General features: G+C 43.4%; 1 protein-coding gene across 1 annotated transcript in view; it reads right to left on the reverse strand.

Annotated features, from left to right (window-relative positions):
* Positions 1-8077, reverse strand: part of LOC311116100 (paladin-like) — a gene marked incomplete at its 5' end in the record, with an annotated part of 44643 nt that extends 36566 nt beyond the window's left edge. Inside the window, one exon of the mRNA XM_084191228.1 lies at positions 7922-8077. Coding sequence (XP_084047354.1) covers positions 7922-8077 — 156 coding nt within the window. The remainder of the gene's footprint in view (positions 1-7921) is intronic.
* Between the last annotated feature and the right edge of the window lie 12225 nt (positions 8078-20302).

Here is a 20302-nt window from a genome sequence, read left to right on the forward strand (position 1 = left end):
TAGTACAGTAACAGTCAGCTTCCCTCAGTGGTTCTATAGTACAGTAACAGTCAGCTTCCCTCAGTGTGGTTCTATAGTACAGTAACAGTCAGCTTCCCTCAGTGGTTCTATAGTACAGTAACAGTCAGCTAGTTTACCATTACTCAGCCTCTTCCTTCAGCCCTAGTTTACCATTACTCAGCCTCTTCCTTCAGCCCTAGTTTACCATTACTCAGCCTCTTCCTTCAGCCCTAGTTTACCATTACTCAGCCTCTTCCTTCAGCCCTAGTTTACCATTACTCAGCCTCTTCCTTCAGCCCTAGTTTACCATTACTCAGCCTCTTCCTTCTGCCCTAGTTTACCATTACTCAGCCTCTTCCTTCAGCCCTAGTTTACCATTACTCAGCCTCTTCCTTCAGCCCTAGTTTACCATTACTCAGCCTCTTCCTTCAGCCCTAGTTTACCATTACTCAGCCTCTTCCTTCTGCCCTAGTTTACCATTACTCAGCCTCTTCCTTCAGCCCTAGTTTACCATTACTCAGCCCCTTCCTTCTGCCCTAGTTTACCATTACTCAGCCTCTTCCTTCAGCCCTAGTTTACCATTACTCAGCCTCTTCCTTCTGCCCTAGTTTACCATTACTCAGCCTCTTCCTTCAGCCCTAGTTTACCATTACTCAGCCTCTTCCTTCAGCCCTACCATTACTCAGCCTCTTCCTTCTGCCCTAGTTTACCATTACTCAGCCTCTTCCTTCTGCCCTAGTTTACCATTACTCAGCCTCTTCCTTCAGCCCTAGTTTACCATTACTCAGCCTCTTCCTTCAGCCCTAGTTTACCATTACTCAGCCTCTTCCTTCTGCCCTAGTTTACCATTACTCAGCCTCTTCCTTCAGCCCTACCATTACTCAGCCCCTTCCTTCAGCCCTAGTTTACCATTACTCAGCCTCTTCCTTCTGCCCTAGTTTACCATTACTCAGACTCTTCCTTCAGCCCTAGTTTACCATTACTCAGCCTCTTCCTTCAGCCCTAGTTTACCATTACTCAGCCTCTTCCTTCTGCCCTAGTTTACCATTACTCAGCCTCTTCCTTCAGCCCTACCATTACTCAGCCCCTTCCTTCAGCCCTAGTTTACCATTACTCAGCCTCTTCCTTCAGCCCTAGTTTACCATTACTCAGCCTCTTCCTTCTGCCATAGTTTACCATTACTCAGCCTCTTCCTTCAGCCCTAGTTTACCATTACTCAGCCTCTTCCTTCAGCCCTAGTTTACCATTACTCAGCCTCTTCCTTCAGCCCTAGTTTACCATTACTCAGCCTCTTCCTTCAGCCCTACCATTACTCAGCCTCTTCCTTCTGCCCTAGTTTACCATTACTCAGCCTCTTCCTTCTGCCCTAGTTTACCATTACTCAGCCTCTTCCTTCAGCCCTAGTTTACCATTACTCAGCCTCTTCCTTCAGCCCTAGTTTACCATTACTCAGCCTCTTCCTTCTGCCCTAGTTTACCATTACTCAGCCTCTTCCTTCAGCCCTAGTTTACCATTACTCAGCCTCTTCCTTCAGCCCTAGTTTACCATAACTCAGCCTCTTCCTTCAGCCCTAGTTTACCATTACTCAGCCTCTTCCTTCAGCCCTAGTTTACCATTACTCAGCCTCTTCCTTCATCCCTAGTTTACCATTACTCAGCCTCTTCCTTCTGCCCTAGTTTACCATTACTCAGCCTCTTCCTTCAGCCCTAGTTTACCATTACTCAGCCTCTTCCTTCAGCCCTAGTTTACCATTACTCAGCCTCTTCCTTCAGCTATAGTTTACCATTACTCAGCCCCTTCCTTCAGCCCTAGTTTAGATTGTTAATTGCTTTCATCCTGTGTTTTTTTCTCTTCTGTTTTGTTGTGCAGTGTCCAGTTTTTTTTTTAAGGCACCTTTAATCCAGTGTACTATTATTATTTATTATAATTATTTATTGATGTTTTCCAGAGAACAAATATTTGTTCAAGAAGAGCTTAACGGTGGGCTTTGACACCATTTGTCCCTGGAGGGCGAGACTTCGGCGCTTGTAACGCCAGGGTAGTGGGTTCGATCCCCGGGACAACCCATACACAAAAATGTATGCACGCATGACTGTAAGTCGCTTTGGATAAAAGCGTCTGCTAAATGGCATATTATTATTATTATTATTACTTGATTCTTGGTTGTTTTTACCAACCAGAAGGCTGGAAGAAAAACTTCCAACTTCAGTTTGAAAAGAGTGATGAAGAGTGAATGAACGTGCCTCCTAAAAACTCATTACTATCTTCCAACTATAAAGCACTACATTAAACTGCAACTGACCCTAACCCTGACCACGCACAAAGGTCAAACAATTATCTTTAGTATACAGCTGAAGATTGCATTCTATGATTTTGTATGGGTCCCAAATGGCATCCTATCCCCTGTCAGCCCTGCTCAAAAACACAGTGCACTAAATAGGGAAGTGTGTGCCATTTGGGACTCAGAACTTGCCTTGAATATAATAACCAACATGACAATGGAGCGACAACACCAGCCAGGGGGGCTAACGCTCCGCTAGCAGTGGAATGCCCATAGATTCAGTGCTTTACTGTAGGCTGCACAGCTGGCCAAACCAGGACAAAAGACAAACCACCAAAAACACAGGGTCCCAGACCTTATGGAGTTCAATGTGTGAAGAACCAGGCCACAATAGAACTTGGATAAGCTTGTAAATTCCAGGGGGGGATATCCACATGAAACTCTGGTAACGCTTCAGAGCACACAAACTGGATGGGGAGGTTTTCCCTTGTTTTTCGCTCCTCTGAGGCCATTTTCCACCCAAACACTTACAGTACGACAGCTGGAGAGAATATAGTGATATATATGTCATTGTGTCCAAACTTGTGTGTGTGTGTGTGTGTGTGTGTGTGTGTGTATATACAGTGGGGAGAACAAGTATTTGATACACTGCCGATTTTGCAGGTTTTCCTACTTACAAAGCATGTAGAGGTCTGTAATTTTTATCATAGGTACACTTCAACTGTGAGAGACGGAATCTAAAACAAAAATCCAGAAAATCACATTGTATGATTTTTAAGTAATTAATTTGCATTTTATTGCATGACATAAGTATTTGATCACCTACCAACCAGTAAGAATTCCGGCTCTCACAGACCTGTTCGTTTTTCTTTAAGAAGCCCTCCTGTTCTCCACTCATTACCTATATTAACTGCAACTGTTTGAACTCGTTACCTGTATAAAAGACACCTGTCCACACATTCAATCAAACAGACTCCAACCTCTCCACAATGGCCAAGACCCGAGAGCTGTGTAAGGACATCAGGGGTAAAATTGTAGACCTGCACAAGGGTGGGATGGGCTACAGGACAATAGGCAAGCAGCTTGGTGAGAAGGCAACAACTGTTGGCGCAATTATTAGAAAATGGAAGAAGTTCAAGATGACGGTCAATCACCCTCGGACTGGGGCTCCATGCAAGATCTCACCTCGTGGGGCATCAATGATCATGAGGAAGGTGAGGGATCAGCCCAGAACTACACGGCAGGACCTGGTCAATGACCTGAAGAGAGCTGGGACCACAGTCTCAAAGAAAACCATTAGTAACACACTACGCCGTCATGGATTAAAATCCTGCAGCGCACGCAAGGTCCCCCTGCTCAAGCCAGCGCATGTCCAGGCCCGTCTGAAGTTTGCCAATGACCATCTGGATGATCCAGAGGAGGAATGGGAGAAGGTCATGTGGTCTGATGAGCTAAAAATAGAGCTTTTTGGTCTAAACTCCACTCACCGTGTTTGGAGGAAGAAGAAGGATGAGTACAACCCCAAGAACACCATCCCAACCGTGAAGCATGGAGGTGGAAACATCATTCTTTGGGGATGCTTTTCTGCAAAGGGGACAGGACGACTGCACCGTATTGAGGGGAGGATGGATGGGGCCATGTATCGCGAGATCTTGGCCAACAACATCCTTCCCTCAGTAAGAGCATTGAAGATGGGTCGTGGCTGGGTCTTCCAGCATGACAACGACCCGAAACACACAGCCAGGGCAACTAAGGAGTGGCTCCGTTAGAAGCATCTCAAGGTCCTGGAGTGGCCTAGCCAGTCTCCAGACCTGAACCCAATAGAAAATCTTTGGAGGGAGCTGAAAGTCTGTATTGCCGAGCGACAGCCCCGAAACCTGAAGGATCTGGAGAAGGTCTGTATGGAGGAGTGGGCCAAAATCCCTGCTGCAGTGTGTGCAAACCTGGTCAAGACCTACAGGAAACGTATGATCTCTGTAATTGCAAACAAAGTTTTCTGTACCAAATATTAAGTTCTGCTTTTCTGATGTATCAAATACTTATGTCATGCAATAAAATGCAAATTAATTACTTAAAAATCATACAATGTGATTTTCTGGATTTTTGTTTTAGATTCCGTCTCTCACAGTTGAAGTGTACCTATGATAAAAATTACAGACCTCTACATGCTTTGTAAGTAGGAAAACCTGCAAAATCGGCAGTGTATCAAATACTTGTTCTCCCCACTGTATATATATATATATATATATATATATATATATATATATATGTATATATGTGTGTGTGTGTGTGTATTCAGTGAGGGAAAAAAGTATTTGATCCCCTGCTGATTTTGTACGTTTGCCCACTGACAAAGACATGATCAGTCTATAATTTTAATGGTAGGTTTATTTGAACAGTGAGAGACAGAATAACAACAAAAAAATCCAGAAAAACGCATGTCAAAAATGTTATAAATTGATTTAGTATTTGACCCCTCTGCAAAACATGACTTAGTACTTGGTGGCAAAACCCTTGTTAGCAATCACAGAGGTCAGACGTTTCCTGTAGTTGGCCACCAGGTTTGCACACATCTCAGGAGGGATTTTGTCCCACTCCTCTTTGCAGATCTTCTCCAAGTCATTACGGTTTTGAGCCTGACGTTTGGCAACTCGAACCTTCAGCTCCCTCCACAGATTTTCTATGGGATTAAGGTCTGGAGACTGGCTAGGCCACTCCAGGACCTTAATGTGCTTCTTCTTGAGCCACTCCTTTGTTGCCTTGGCCGTGTGTTTTGGGTCATTGTCATGCTGGAATACCCATCCACGGCCCATTCTCAATGCCCTGGCTGAGGGAAGGAGGTTCTCACCCAAGATTTGACGGTACATGGCCCCGTCCATCGTCCCTTTGATGCGGTGAAGTTGTCCTGTCCCCTTAGCAGAAAAACACCCCCAAAGCATAATGTTTCCACGGTGGGGATGGTGTTCTTGGGGTCATAGGCAGCATTCCTCCTCCTCCAAACACGGCGAGTTGAGTTGATGCCAAAGAGCTCCAATTTGGTCTCATCTGACCACAACACTTTCACCCAGTTCTCCTCTGAATCATTCAGATGTTCATTGGCAAACTTCAGACGGGCCTGTATATGTGCTTTCTTGAGCAGGGGGACCTTGCGGGCGCTGCAGGATTTCAGTCCTTCACGGCGTAGTGGGTTACCAATTGTTTTCTTGGTGACTATGGTCCCAGCTGCCTTGAGATCATTGACAAGATCCTCCCGTGTAGTTCTGGGCTGATTCCTCACCGTTCTCATGATCATTGCAACTCCACGAGGTGAGATCTTGCATGGAGCCCCAGGCCGAGGGAGATTGACAGTTATTTTGTGTTTCTTCCATTTGCGAATAATCGCACCAACTGTTGTCACCTTCTCACCAAGCTGCTTGGCGATGGTCTTGTAGCCCATTCCAGCCTTGTGTAGGTCTACAATCTTGTCCCTGACATCCTTGGAGAGATCTTTGGTCTTGGCCATGGTGGAGAGTTTGGAATCTGATTGATTGATTGCTTCTGTGGACAGGTGTCTTTTTATACAGGTAACAAACAGATTAGGAGCACTCCCTTTAAGAGTGTGCTCCTAATCTCAGCTCGTTACCTGTATAAAAGACACCTGGGAGCCAGAAATCTTTCTGATTCAGAGGGGGTCAAATACTTATTTCCCTCATTAAAATGCAAATCAATTTATAACATTTTTGTGGCCTAGCCAGTGGCCTAGCCAGTCTCCAGACCTTAATCCCATAGAAAATCTGTGGAGGGAGCTGAAGGTTCGAGTTGCCAAACGTCAGGCTCAAAACCGTAATGACTTGGAGAAGATCTGCAAAGAGGAGTGGGACAAAATCCCTCCTGAGATGTGTGCAAACCTGGTGGCCAACTACAGGAAACGTCTGACCTCTGTGATTGCCAACAAGGGTTTTGCCACCAAGTACTAAGTCATGTTTTGCAGAGGGGTCAAATACTCAATCAATTTATAACATTTTTGACATGCGTTTTTCTGGATTTTTTTGTTGTTATTCTGTCTCTCACTGTTCAAATAAACCTACCATTAAAATTATAGAAAGATCATTTCTTTGTCAGTGGGCAAACGTACAAAATCAGCAGGGGATCAAATACTTTTTTCCCTCACTGTATGTGTGTGTGTGTGTGTGTGTGTGTGTGTGTGTGTGTGCGTGTGTGTGTGTGTGTGTGTGTGCGCGTGTGTGTGTGTGTGTGTGTGTGTGTATGTATCATTGTGGGTAATAGATTTCTTCCCCTATTTTAGTTTAATGAACCCAGATAAGTGTGGTTGCATCCCAAATGGCACCCTATTCCCTAGTTAGTGTACTACTTTTGACCAGGGTCCATAGGGTCCATAGGGCTCTGGTCAAAAGTAGTACACTATCTAGGGAATAGGGTGCCATTTGGGATGCAGCCTGTGCTGTTGCTTTGTCCACACTTGTGAATAGAACGTGCATGAAGGCGGCAGCTCCATTTTCTGAAGAGACCAGCGTGCACCACCACACTTCTGTTGTTGATTCTCAGCTGGCCTTTTATGAAGCAGCTGGAATTCCTTTTTCTTTCTTTCTCCGTCGTTCTAAGAAGCTTCTTGCAACCGACCAAATTGACTTCACATTTCAATCAATATTCAGTAAACATCCTGGATGACATCCGTGGTTGTGTTCCTATGGGCCCTGGTCTAAAGTAGTGCCCTCTATAAAAGGGGAAACGGTGCCATTTGGAGCACAATCAAGTGCTTCTGAATGAGGAGAGGAAGAGAGGAGGTCTCTGCTCTCCCCTCACATTGCCTCAGTGAAGTTTCCACGGGCAAATCGAGGGTTGAATGTGTGTCAGTCTGTGAGGAGGTGCGAGGGGTGCACAGGGGGTTGTATGTGCTGTGGATCAGATATCAGATGGCCTGGGTCTGGAAACCTGCCACACGTTTCCTCACTGCACAAAAAAAGGGCTGATGGGGTCCTTTTCCTTCATAAGCCACAGCAGCATTATTCTGAGATTTCATTGGACCGGTATAGGTCAAAGAAACCGAAACTGGCAAATCTGACAACTGGATATAAGAATACAATATAATACAAAAACAATAACTGGCCGCTGATGTTGGATGATATCCCAACTTAATTTTTTTATTAAAAAGTTAGGATAAAAGTGATGAATTTGACCAGGTTTGGGGAAATTCCATTTAATTTTCCCTCATTGAAATGCAATTTTCTATTTGAAAAGCAATTTTCCTAATTGAAAATATTTTTTGCCCCATGGAAAAGCAATGGGGGGAAATGTATTTAGAATTGATATTTCAGTTTACTTCCTGAATTGACTGAAATGAAATAGAATTCACCCCAGCTCTGTAGTAATCATGAAGGTAATTCTATAACCTCATTCTGGGTCAGAATTTACTATAGGGTGAGTGTTTCTACTGTTCTGCTGTGTGAATGGGAGGCCCACCCAATGAAGATATAGTCCAGTCCAGTCCAGTCCAGTCCAGTCCAGTCTAGTCTAGTCTAGTCTAGTCTAGTCTAGTCTAGTCTAGTCTAGTCTAGTCTAGTCCAGTCCAGTCCAGTCTCTTCTATCCTAGGTCAGTGTACTGTGAGTTGTGCTGTGGGAATGAATGGGAGGCCAACCAACCTGTTGCATCCAGGCGGTAAAGGATCGTTGCCAGGAGTCCTTCTTCTCCAGGTGCAGATAGCTGTTGAAGAGGATGAGGTACATGTATCGCTCCAGATACTGGAGGCTCTTCAGAAGCAGCTGCTGCACCTCCTTCTCCGTCTTACCACTTTTAATCTGCAGGGGAATCATGGAAAGAGGAGTCATTGAAGTTATTTTATTTCAAGTGAACAGCAGCGTCCCACACTACAACGGTAACTAACACATGGTGGGGAAGAAACAATACTTTAATTTAGGTGAACTATCCCTTTAATTAATGTTTAGGTGAACTATCCCTTTAATTAATGTTTAGGTGAACTATCCCTTTAATTAATGTTTAGGTGAACTACCCCTTTAATTAATGTTTAGGTGAACTATCCCTTTAATTAATGTTTAGGTGAACTATCCCTTTAATTAATGTTTAGGTGAACTACCCCTTTAATTAATGTTTAGGTGAACTATCCCTTTAATTAATGTTTAGGTGAACTATCCCTTTAATTAATGTTTAGGTGAACTACCCCTTTAATTAATGTTTAGGTGAACTATCCCTTTAATTAATGTTTAGGTGAACTATCCCTTTAATTAATGTTTAGGTGAACTATCCCTTTAATTAATGTTTAGGTGAACTACCCCTTTAATTAATATTTAGGTGAATTCCCCCTTTAATTAATGTTTAGGTGAACTACCCCTTTAATTAATGTTTAGGTGAACTATCCCTTTAATTTATGTTTAGGTGAACTACCCCTTTAATTAATGTTTAGGTGAACTACCCCTTTAATTAATGTTTAGGTGAACTATCCCTTTAATTAATGTTTAGGTGAACTACCCCTTTAATTAATGTTTAGGTGAACTATCCCTTTAATTAATGTTTAGGTGAACTATCCCTTTAATTAATGTTTAGGTGAACTACCCCTTTAATTAATGTTTAGGTGAACTATCCCTTTAATTAATGTTTAGGTGAACTACCCTTTAATTAATGTTTAGGTGAACTATCCCTTTAATTAATGTTTAGGTGAACTATCCCTTTAATTAATGTTTAGGTGAACTATCCCTTTAATTAATGTGGTGAATCAGACTGCTGTGAGATTGATCCCAAGACATATCTCAACTACGTTTGATCTGGGGGGGTCATTATTATGGGTGTCGTCTAATTTCTATACATGGGTAAAGACTGGGGTACTAGCAATGTGAAGGTCATGGGTTCAATTCATCAGGGATCAGATCATACACACTAAATGTATGCACATTGTAATGTATGTCACTTTGGATAATAGTGTCCTCTCAGTGCTACAGTATATAGTGTATTATCATTATATTAAAGTGGTCTCTGTTTGGCCACGCATGAATACAGCACAGCCTGGTGAGAATAAATCACAGTGCGACCCCTTCAACCGGCCTTAATAGCCAGGTAACCGCATGCCATTATGGATACATTTGAGCAGCTAAAGGTCAGATAGCTGTATGTCTCCTCTAATGGGTTATAGCAGCTAAAGGTCAGATAGCTATATGTCTCTAATGGGTTATAGCAGCTAAAGGTCAGATAGCTGTATGTCTATGCACGTTTTTTGGGACGTAACATTCCTCAATAGGATGCTAACTAGTTAAAATTTTAAATATGGGATCTAGCTAATGATTAGGCCAATAGGGCAGATGCAGATGGGCAACCCCATGATTCAGCCTATTTATTTATAGCCACTATGCTGCATCAGTTGGGCTACAGGTGACACTGCTTATTGCTAATAGCATACCGTGCCTTCAGAAAGTATTCACACCCCTTTACTTTTTCCACATTTTGTTTTGTTACAGACTGAACTTAAAATGGATGAAATGGAGATGTTTTGTCACTGGCCGAAACACAACACCCCATAATGTCAAAGTGGAATTACGTTTAAATGTTTTTTTAACAGTATTCAACCCCTTTGTTATGGCAAGCCCAAATCAGTTCAGTAGTAAAAATGTGCTTAACAAGTCACATAATACATTGCATGGACTCACTCTGTGTGCAATAATAGTGTTTAACATTTTTAAATGACTACCTCATCTCTGTAACCCACACATATAATTATCTGTAAGGTCCCTCAGTCGAGCAGTGAATTTCAAACACAGATTCAACCACAAAGACCAGGGAGGTTTTCCAATGCCTCACAAAGAAGGGCACCTATTGGTAGATATACATTGAATATCTCTTTGAGCATGGTGAAGTTATTCATTACACTTTGGATGGTGTATCAATATACCCAGTCACTACTGTATAGGCGTCCTTTCTAACTCAGTTGCCGGAGAGGAAGGAAACCGTTCAGGGATTTCACCATGAGGCCAATGGCGACTTTTAAACAGTTACAGAGTTGAATGGTTGTGACAGGAAAAAACTGAGGACGGACTAACAACGTTGTAGTTACTCCACAATACTAACCTAATTGACAGAGTGAAAAGAAGGAAGCCTGTACAGAATAAAAATATTCAAAAACATGCATCCCGTTTGCAACAAGGCACTAAAGTAACACTGCACAAAATGTGGTAAAGCAATTAACTTTTTGTCCTGAAAACAAAGTGTTATGTTTGGTGAAAATCCAATACAACACATTACTGAGTACCACTCTCCATATTTTCAAGCATAGTGGTGGCTGCATCATGTTATGGGTATGCTTGTAATCCATAAGGACTGGGGAGTTTTTCAGGATAAAAAATAAATGGAATGGCGCTAAGTACAGGAAAAATCCTAGAGGAAAACCTGGTTCAGTCTGCTTTCCACCAGACACTGGGAGATGAATTCACCTTTCAGCAGGACAATAACCTAAAACACAAGGCCAAATCTACGCTGGAGTTGCTTACCAAGAAGACAGTGAACGTTCCTGAGTGGCCGAGTTACAGTTTTGACTTAAATCTACTTGAAAATCTATAGCAAGACCTTAAAATGGTTGTCTAGCAAAAATATAAACGCAACATGCAACAATTTCAAAAATGTTACTGAGTTAGAGTTCATATGAGGAAATCAGTCAATTGAAATAAATAAATTAGGCCCTAATCTAAGGATTTCACATGACTGGGCAGGGGTGCAGCCATGGGTGGGCCTTGGAGGGCATAGGCCAACCCACTTGGCAGCCAGGCCCACCCATTGGGGAGCCAGGCCCAGCCAATCAGAATCAGTTTTTCCCCACAAAAGGGCTTTATTACAGACTGAAATACTCTTCAGCACCCCACCCCCCCACTCAGACGATCCTGTAGGTGGAGAAGCCAGGTGTGGAGGTCCTGGGTTGGCGTGGTTACATGTGGTTTGCGGTTGTGAGGCTGGTTGGACATACTGCCAAATTCTCTAAAACGACATTGGAGGCAGCTTATGGTAGAGCAATTAACATTCAATTCTCTGGCAACGGCTCTGGTGGACATTCCTGAAGTCAGCATGCCAAATGCACGCTCCCTCAAAACTTGAGCCATCTGTGGCATTGTGTTGTGTGACAACACTGCACATTTTAGAGTGGCCTTTGTTGTCCCCAGCGCAAGGTGCACATGTGTAATCAGCATACTGTTTAATCAGCTTCTAGATATGCCACACCTGTCAGGTGGATGGATTATCTTGGCAAAGGAGAAATGTTCACTAAGAGGGATGTAAACAAATTTGTGCACACAATTTGAGAGAAATAAGCTTTTTGTGCGTATGGAAAATGCCTGGGATTTTTTTTTTCAGCTCATGAAACATGGGACAAACACTTTACATGTTGTGTTTATATTTTTGTTCAGTGTAACTTGAAAATCTATAGCAAGACTTGAAAATGGTTGCCTAGCAATGATTAACAACCAACTTGCTGAGCTTGAAGAATTTTGAAAATAATAATGGGTGAATGTTGCACAATCCAGGTGTGGAAAGCTCTTAAGAGACTTACCCAGAAACACTCACAGCTGTAATCGCTGCCAACGTTGCTTCTACAAAGTATTGACTGAGGGGTGTGAATACTTACGTAAAATGAGATATATCTGTATTTCATTTTCAATAAAATTTGCAGGAAATTCTAAAAACATGTTTTGACTGTCATTATCGGGTATTGTGTGTAGATGGGTAAGAAAATACATATATTTAAATCAATTTTTGAATTCAGGATGTAATACAACAAAATGTGGAATAAGCCAAGGGGTTTGGATACTTTCTGAAGGAACTGTAATGGATACAGCCTATGCATGGTCCAATATGTTAAAATAATTTTACCAATATGTTATTGGGCTCATTTTTGGAGCCTATAGAGAGGAGGTCAGAGACCTGGCAGTGTGTTGCCAGGACAACAACCTCTCCCTCAACGTGATCAAGACAAAAGGAGATGATCGTGGACTACAGGAAAAGGAGGGCCAAACAGGTCCACATTAACATCGACGGGGCTGTTGTGGAGCAGGTTGAGAGCTTCAAGTTCATTGGTGTCCACATCACCAACAAACTATCATGGTCCAAACACACCAAGACAGTCACACAGACAACACCTTTCCCCCTCAGGACTCTGAAAATATTTGGCACGGGTCCCCAGATCCTCAATAAGTTCTACAGCTGCACCATCGAGAGCATCCTGACTGGTTGCATCACCGCCTGGTATGGCAACTGCTCGGCCTCCGACCGCAAGGCGCTACAGAGGGTAGTGCGTACGGCCCAGTACATCACTGGGGCCAAGCTTCCTGCCATCCAGGACCTTTATACCAGGCAGTGTCAGAGGAAGACCATCAAAATTACAAAAGACTCCAGCCACCCTAGTCATAAACTGTTCTCTCTGCTACCGCATGGCAAGCGGTACTGGAGCGCCAAGTCTAGGTCCAAAAGGCTTCTTAACAGCTTCTACCCGCAAGCCATAAGACTGCTGAAGAGCTAATCAAATGGCTACCAGGACTTTTTGCATTGACCCCCCCCCCCCCCTCCTTTTTTACGCTGCTGCTACTGGCTGTTTATTATCTATGCATAGTCACTTTATCCCTACCTACATGTACATATTACCTGGACTAACCTGTACCCCCGCACATTGACTCGGTACCGGTACCCCCTGTATATAACCTTGTTATAGTTATTTTATTGTTGCTCTTTTATTTTTTTGCTTTAGTTTATTTAGTAAAACTGCATTGTTGGTTAAGGGCTTGTAAGTAAGCATTTCAAAGGTAAGTCTACACCTGTTGTATTCGGCGCATGTGACAAATTACATTTGATATGTCACTAATGAGAGCTGAAAACCTTTTAAAATAATGATATTTTTAAGGTCAGGTATGGCATCAGTGTAACAGTCCTACTAAAAGTCTCTTTCTCTATTTGCTGTGATCCCCCCCCCCCCCCCCCGGAAAGCCTGCGACTTCCATCTCTTCAATGGAAGTAGTAGACCATTGAGTGTTTCTCCTAAAGAGCCGACTGCTTACAGTTCTGAGTTTAAGAGGATAATGATCTAATATCAGAGCAGTATCAGCAGCAGATAAGTAGCAAAAGTAGCAGATAAGTATCAAGTATCAAAGTGGCCATAATTCTTCTTTAAAAATACACTCGTTCTCCACTCTCCTACTTTAAGTCTAACTGAAAATATGCGAGTGAAAGTCAATAACCAAGCCTAACCTAGCAATTGGGCTCCCGAGTGGCACAGTGGTCTAAGGCACTGCATCTCAGTGCTTGAGGCGTCACTACAGACCCCCTGGTTCGATTCCAGGCTGTATCACAACCGGCCGTGATTGGGAGTCCCATAGGGCGGAGCACAATTGGCCCAGCGTCGTCCGGGTTTTGCCGGTGTAGGCCGTCATTGTAAATAAGAATTTGTTCTTAACTGACTTGCCCTAGTTAAATAAAGGTTAGAAATCTCTCTCTACGCTGAGTAACCTTGTTAATGGGGTCGTTTGGTTACTGGCACCATTGTATCTGCTGACAAGGCTCTTCGAGCAGCACTACGGCTGTGTCCCAAATTATTCCCTATTTAATGCACTGCTTTTTACCAGGGCCCATAGGGTTCTGGTCAAAAGTAGTGGACTACATAGGGAATAGGGTGCCATTTGGGACACAGTCCATTAGTCAATGTCAGTACAAAAGTTTTTTAATGTGAAGCCTTGATTTCTTTGGGCCTTGAGCTAAACTGGAACTGAGTCATATATGCTTCAGAGTGTTTGTAGTGGCAAGGTTGGGGGGGAGGTGGGGGTGAGGAGGGGGGGAGAGGGGTGAGGAGGGGGGCAAGGGAGGACAGGAGGGAGGTGAGGGGTGAGGAGGGACTAGCTCCCTGTAGCATCAGAAGTCTAAGCAGAAAGCAGAATGTACTAGACTACATGATAATGAATATTTGGAACTGCCAGAATGAGGTGTGTTTGGGGTCTGATAGAAAATGTTGCGGCATTAAATTAATTGCATTTTTTAAAGGTTTCACTAACTGTATAAGGACAAATTAAGAAACATTCTATGGTGCATTAGGGCTAATAACCTGCCCTTTTACAATGTTAATAGGCCTCCTGTAGCTCAGTTGGTAGAGCATGGCGCTTGCAACGCCAGGGTAGTGGGTTCGTTTCCCACGGGGGGCCAGTATGAAAATGTATGCACTCACTAACTGTAAGTCGCTCTGGATAAGAGTGTCTGCTAAATGACTAAAATGTAAAAAAAATAGGTAATATGTGGACTGGTGGAAATAAACACTGTGTAGAGTACCAATCAGGGGCCATTTCACGGTGGGGAAGACTCCGCCTCCGTGAGGGAGTCAGTGGTACTTCCTGTCCATTCCCAAACAGGGGCGGGAAGAGAGAGAGAGAGAGATCCCAGTTTTCCGAGGTCGTGTCCCAAATTGAACCCTATTCCCTACATAGTGCCCTACCTGTGACCAGAGAACTCAGACTGAGTAACTATAGAAAAGGGAATAGGGTGCCATTTGGGTCGCAGCAGTCTGACTCTGAAGTTGTTAAATGTTGTGCAGACGTTCCTCAGGGAACTCTCATGGGCCCTGTCGGTGGCCGGCACATGACATAATGAAAGAAAGGCAGCACATATTTTCCTGCGTCCCCCTCTCTTCTCCTCTGGTCTCATCTGGCAGCTGAGCTAACCGGACAACAGGTGAATCCTGTCTGTCTGGGAACCCTGCGAGGCTCATGTTCATTAGTGCACAGAGTAAAATGAAATATTTTATTGGTTAAATTCAGGGCCGTATTCATTAGCAACTAAACGGAAGAAAGCACAACGAAACGGGTAGGGACAACCTGAACTTAAGCAGCGCTAATTTGCAACAGAATACTATTTGCTACGGTTTGCTATGGTGTGCACTGATGAATATGACCCAGGTCGTCCCTCTTCCTGTTTCAGTGTGTTCTCCTCTGTTTGGTGCCTATTGAACGACCCAGGTCGTCCCTCTTCCTGTTTCAGTGTGTTCTCCTCTGTTTGGTGCCTATTGAACGACCCAGGACGTCCCTCTTCCTGTTTCAGTGTGTTCTCCTCTGTTTGGTGCCTATTGAACGACCCAGGACGTCCCTCTTCCTGTTTCAGTGTGTTCTCCTCTGTTTGGTGCCTATTGAACGACCCAGGACGTCCCTCTTCCTGTTTCAGTGTGTTCTCCTCTGTTTGGTGCCTATTGAACGACCCAGGACGTCCCTCTTCCTGTTTCAGTGTGTTCTCCTCTGTTTGGTGCCTATTGAACGACCCAGGACGTCCCTCTTCCTGTTTCAGTGTGTTCTCCTCTGTTTGGTGCCTATTGAACAGGACCCTGATCCCCCTGTGCGCCCTGCCCTCCCACAAGGCTCTGAAGCAAACACTACTTCAGCACGCCTCACCTTCCTCTCAACCCTCTCTTCAGCCTGAATATAACACAGTGCCCAGTCCTGGCAGCCATACGTACTCCAGCTACACACACCCACATTCACACACACACACACAAACACACACACACACACACACACAGATCAGCTGTGACTGCCCACTTCTTGACACCTCCTCCCATTCAACAGTAAGACCTTTTCTGCATGCTCCTCGAGGACAACACACACACACACCATAAATCCCTAAATGTGCATTGAATTAAAAACAGGAAGACATCTGTCAATTAGAAGTTGATGTGTTGTTGTTTTTAAAAGCATTTTAATGTTCCATCATATACATATTGACATCAATGTTACGTCATATTGACATCACCCAAATCAAATCACTCCATCTGTGGATTACGTAACAGAGTAGAAAAATGCCAGCCGACGAAGATGGAGAAACACTAGGATGAAGAAACTCTAGAATGAAGATGGAGAAACACTAGGATGGAGAAACACTAGGATTAAGATGGAGAAACACTAGGATGAAGATGGAGAAACACTAGGATAAAGAAACACTAGGATGAAGATGGAGAAACACTAGGATGAAGATGGAGAAACACTAGGATGAAGATGGAGAAACACTAGGATGAAAATGGAGAAACACTAGGATGAAGATGGAGAAACACTAGGATGGAGAAACACTAGGATGAAGATGGAGAAACACTAGGATGAAAGAAACACTAGGATAAAGATGGAGAAACACTAGAATGAAGATGGAGAAACACTAGGATCGAAAATTGAGAAACACTAGGATGAAGAAACACTAGGATGAAGAAACACTAGGATAAAGAAACACTAGGATGAAGATGGAGAAACACTAGGATGAAGATGGAGAAACACTAGGATAAAGAAACACTAGGATGAAGATGGAGAAACACTAGGATAAAGATGGAGAAACACTAGGATAAAAACACTAGGATGAAGATGGAGAAACAGTAGGATGAAGAAACAGTAGGATGAAGATGGAGAAACAGTAGGATGAAGATGGAGAAACATTAGAGTGAAGAAACACTAGGATGAAAATGAAGAAACACTAGGATGAAGATGGAGAAACACTAGGATGAAAATGGAGAAACACTAGGATGAAAATGGAGAAACACTAGTATGAAGATGGAGAAACACTAGGATGAAGATGGAGAAACACTAGGATGGAGAAACACTAGGATGAAGATGGAGAAACACTAGGATGAAGAAACACTAGGATGAAGATGGAGAAACACTAGAATGAAGATGGAGAAACACTAGGATGGAGAAAGACTAGGATGAAGATGGAGAAACACTAGGATAAAGATGGAGAAACACTAGGATAAAGAAACACTAGGATGAGGATGGAGAAACACTAGGATGAAGATGGAGAAACACTAGGATGAAGATGGAGAAACACTAGGATGAAAACACTAGGATGAAGATGGAGAAACACTAGGATGAAGATGGAGAAACAGTAGGATGAAGAAACAGTAGGATGAAGATGGAGAAACAGTAGGATGAAAATGGAGAAACACTAGGATAAAGAAACTCTAGAATGAAGATGGAGAAACACTAGGATGGAGAAAGACTAGGATGAAGATGGAGAAACACTAGGATAAAGATGGAGAAACACTAGGATAAAGAAACACTAGGATGAGGATGGAGAAACACTAGGATGAAGATGGAGAAACACTAGGATGAAGATGGAGAAACACTAGGATGAAAACACTAGGATGAAGATGGAGAAACACTAGGATGAAGATGGAGAAACAGTAGGATGAAGAAACAGTAGGATGAAGATGGAGAAACAGTAGGATGAAAATGGAGAAACACTAGGATAAAGATGGAAAAACACTAGAATGAAGATGGAGAAAACAAGGATGAAAATGGAGAAACACTAGGATGAAGATGGAGAAACACTAGGATGAAGATGGAGAAACACTAGGATGAAAATGGAGAAACACTAGGATGAAAATGGAGAAACACTAGGATGAAGATGGAGAAACACTAGGATGGAGAAACACTAGGATGAAGATAGAGAAACACTAGGATGAAGAAACACTAGGATAAAGATGGTGAAACACTAGAATGAAGATGGAGAAACACTAGGATGAAGATGGAGAAACACTAGGATAAAGATGGAGAAACACTAGGATGAAGAAACACTAGGATGAAGAAACACTAGGATAAAGAAACACTAGGATGAAGATGGAGAAATACTAGGATGAAGATGGAAAAACACTAGGATAAAGAAACACTAGGATGAAGATGGAGAGACACTAGGATGAAGATGGAGAAACAGTAGGATGAAGATGGAGACACACTAGGATGAAGATGGAGAAACAGTAGGATGAAGAAACAGTAGGATGAAGATGGAGAAACAGTAGGATGAAGATGGAGAAACATTAGGATGAACAAACACTAGGATAAAGATGGAGAAACACTAGGATGAAGATGGAGAAACGCTAGGATGGAGAAACACTAGGATGAAAATGGAAAAACACTAGAATGAAGATGGAGAAACACTAGGATGAAGAAACACTAGGATGAAGAAACACTAGGATGAAGATGGAGTAACACTAGGATGAAGATGGAGAAACAAGGATGAAGATGGAGAAACACTAGGATAAAGATGGAGAAACACTAGGATGAAGATGGAGAAACACTAGGATGAAAACACTAGGATGAAAATGGAGAAACAGTAGGATGAAGATGGAGAAACACAAGGATGGAGAAACACTAGGATGAAGATGGAGAAACACTAGGATGAAGGTGGAGAAACACTAGGATGAAGATGGAGAAACACAAGGATGGAGAAACACTAGGATGAAGATGGAGAAACACTAGGATGAAGGTGGAGAAACACTAGGATTAAGATGGAGAAACACTAGGATGAAGATGGAGAAACTCTAGGATGAAGATGGAGAAACACTAGGATGAAGAAACACTAGGATATAGATGGAGAAACACTAGGATGAAGAAACACTAGGATATAGATGGAGAAACACTAGGATGATGGAGAAACAGTAGGATGAAGATGGAGAAACAGTTGGATGAAGATGGAAAAACATTAGGATGAAGAAAAACATTAGGATGAAGATGGAGAAACACTAGGATGAAGATGGAGAAACATTAGGATGAAGATGGAGAAACATTAGGATGAAGATGGAGAAACATTAGGATGAAGATGGAGAAACATTAGGATGAAGATGGAGAAACACTAGGATGAAGATGGAGAAACAGTAGGATGAAGATGTACAGAAGTGGGAGTAGTCAGAGTCAGTCAGTCAGACATTCAGTGGAACTAAGGAGGGGGAGGAGTCTCTCTCTCTCTCTCTCTGAATATTTAAGGGAAGGCTCGCTGTGAAACACAGCACAACCACAACTAGATGGATGTCCTCCACAGCCCTGCCAGGCTCGCTGTGAAACACAGCCCAACCACAACTAGACCACTGTTGCAGCAGCAGGAGGCTCAAGGATGGTTTGGGGTTGTGGGGCATGTTTGTGTGTGTGTGTGTGTGTGTGTGTGTGTGTGTGTGCGGTGTGAGATAGATTAACCATGTTCCATTTGAAGAAACACACAGAAAAGCTCAGAAAAGCTCCTCAACTCATCCCTAGTACCCACATAACGCGGTCATCCAGAGTAACCCAGACAGGACTAGAGGGTACTAACAGAGAGTCTGAGAGAGACAGGACTAGAGGGTACTAACAGAGGGTCTGAGAGAGACAGGACTAGAGGGTACTAACAGAGGGTCTGAGAGAGACAGGACTACAGGGTACTAACAGAGGGTCTGAGAGAGACAGGACTAGAGGGTACTAACAGAGGGTCTGAGAGAGACAGGACTACAGGGTACTAACAGAGGGTCTGAGAGAGAGACAGGACTAGAGGGTACTAACAGAGGGTCTGAGGGAGACAGGACTACAGGGTACTAACAGAGGGTCTGAGAGAGACAGGACTAGAGGGTACTAACAGAGGGTCTGAGAGAGACAGGACTAGAGGGTACTAACAGAGGGTCTGAGAGAGACAGGACTAGAGGGTACTAACAGAGGGTCTGAGAGAGACAGGACTACAGGGTACTAACAGAGGGTCTGAGAGAGACAGGACTACAGGGTACTAACAGAGGCTCTGAGAGAGAGACAGGACTAGAGGGTGCTAACAGAGGGTCTGAGAGAGACAGGACTAGAGGGTACTAACAGAGGGTCTGAGAGAGACAGGACTAGAGGGTACTAACAGAGGGTCTGAGAGAGACAGGACTACAGGGTACTAACAGAGGGTCTGAGAGAGAGACAGGACTAGAGGGTACTAACAGAGGGTCTGAGAGAGACAGGACTAGAGGGTACTAACAGAGGGTCTGAGAGAGACAGGACTACAGGGTACTAACAGAGGGTCTGAGAGAGACAGGACTACAGGGTAATAACAGAGGGTCTGACGGAGACAGGACTAGAGGGTACTAACAGAGGGTCTGAGAGAGACAGGACTAGAGGGTACTAACAGAGGGTCTGAGAGAGACAGGACTACAGGGTACTAACAGAGGGTCTGAGAAAGAGACAGGACTAGAGGGTACTAACAGAGGGTCTGAGAGAGAGACAGGACTAGATGGTACTAACAGAGGGTCTGAG

The sequence above is a fragment of the Coregonus lavaretus genome (assembly GCF_964263955.1).
Source record: "Coregonus lavaretus genome assembly, contig: HAP1_SCAFFOLD_1910, whole genome shotgun sequence".
NCBI classification, from domain to species: Eukaryota; Metazoa; Chordata; class Actinopteri; order Salmoniformes; family Salmonidae; genus Coregonus; species Coregonus lavaretus.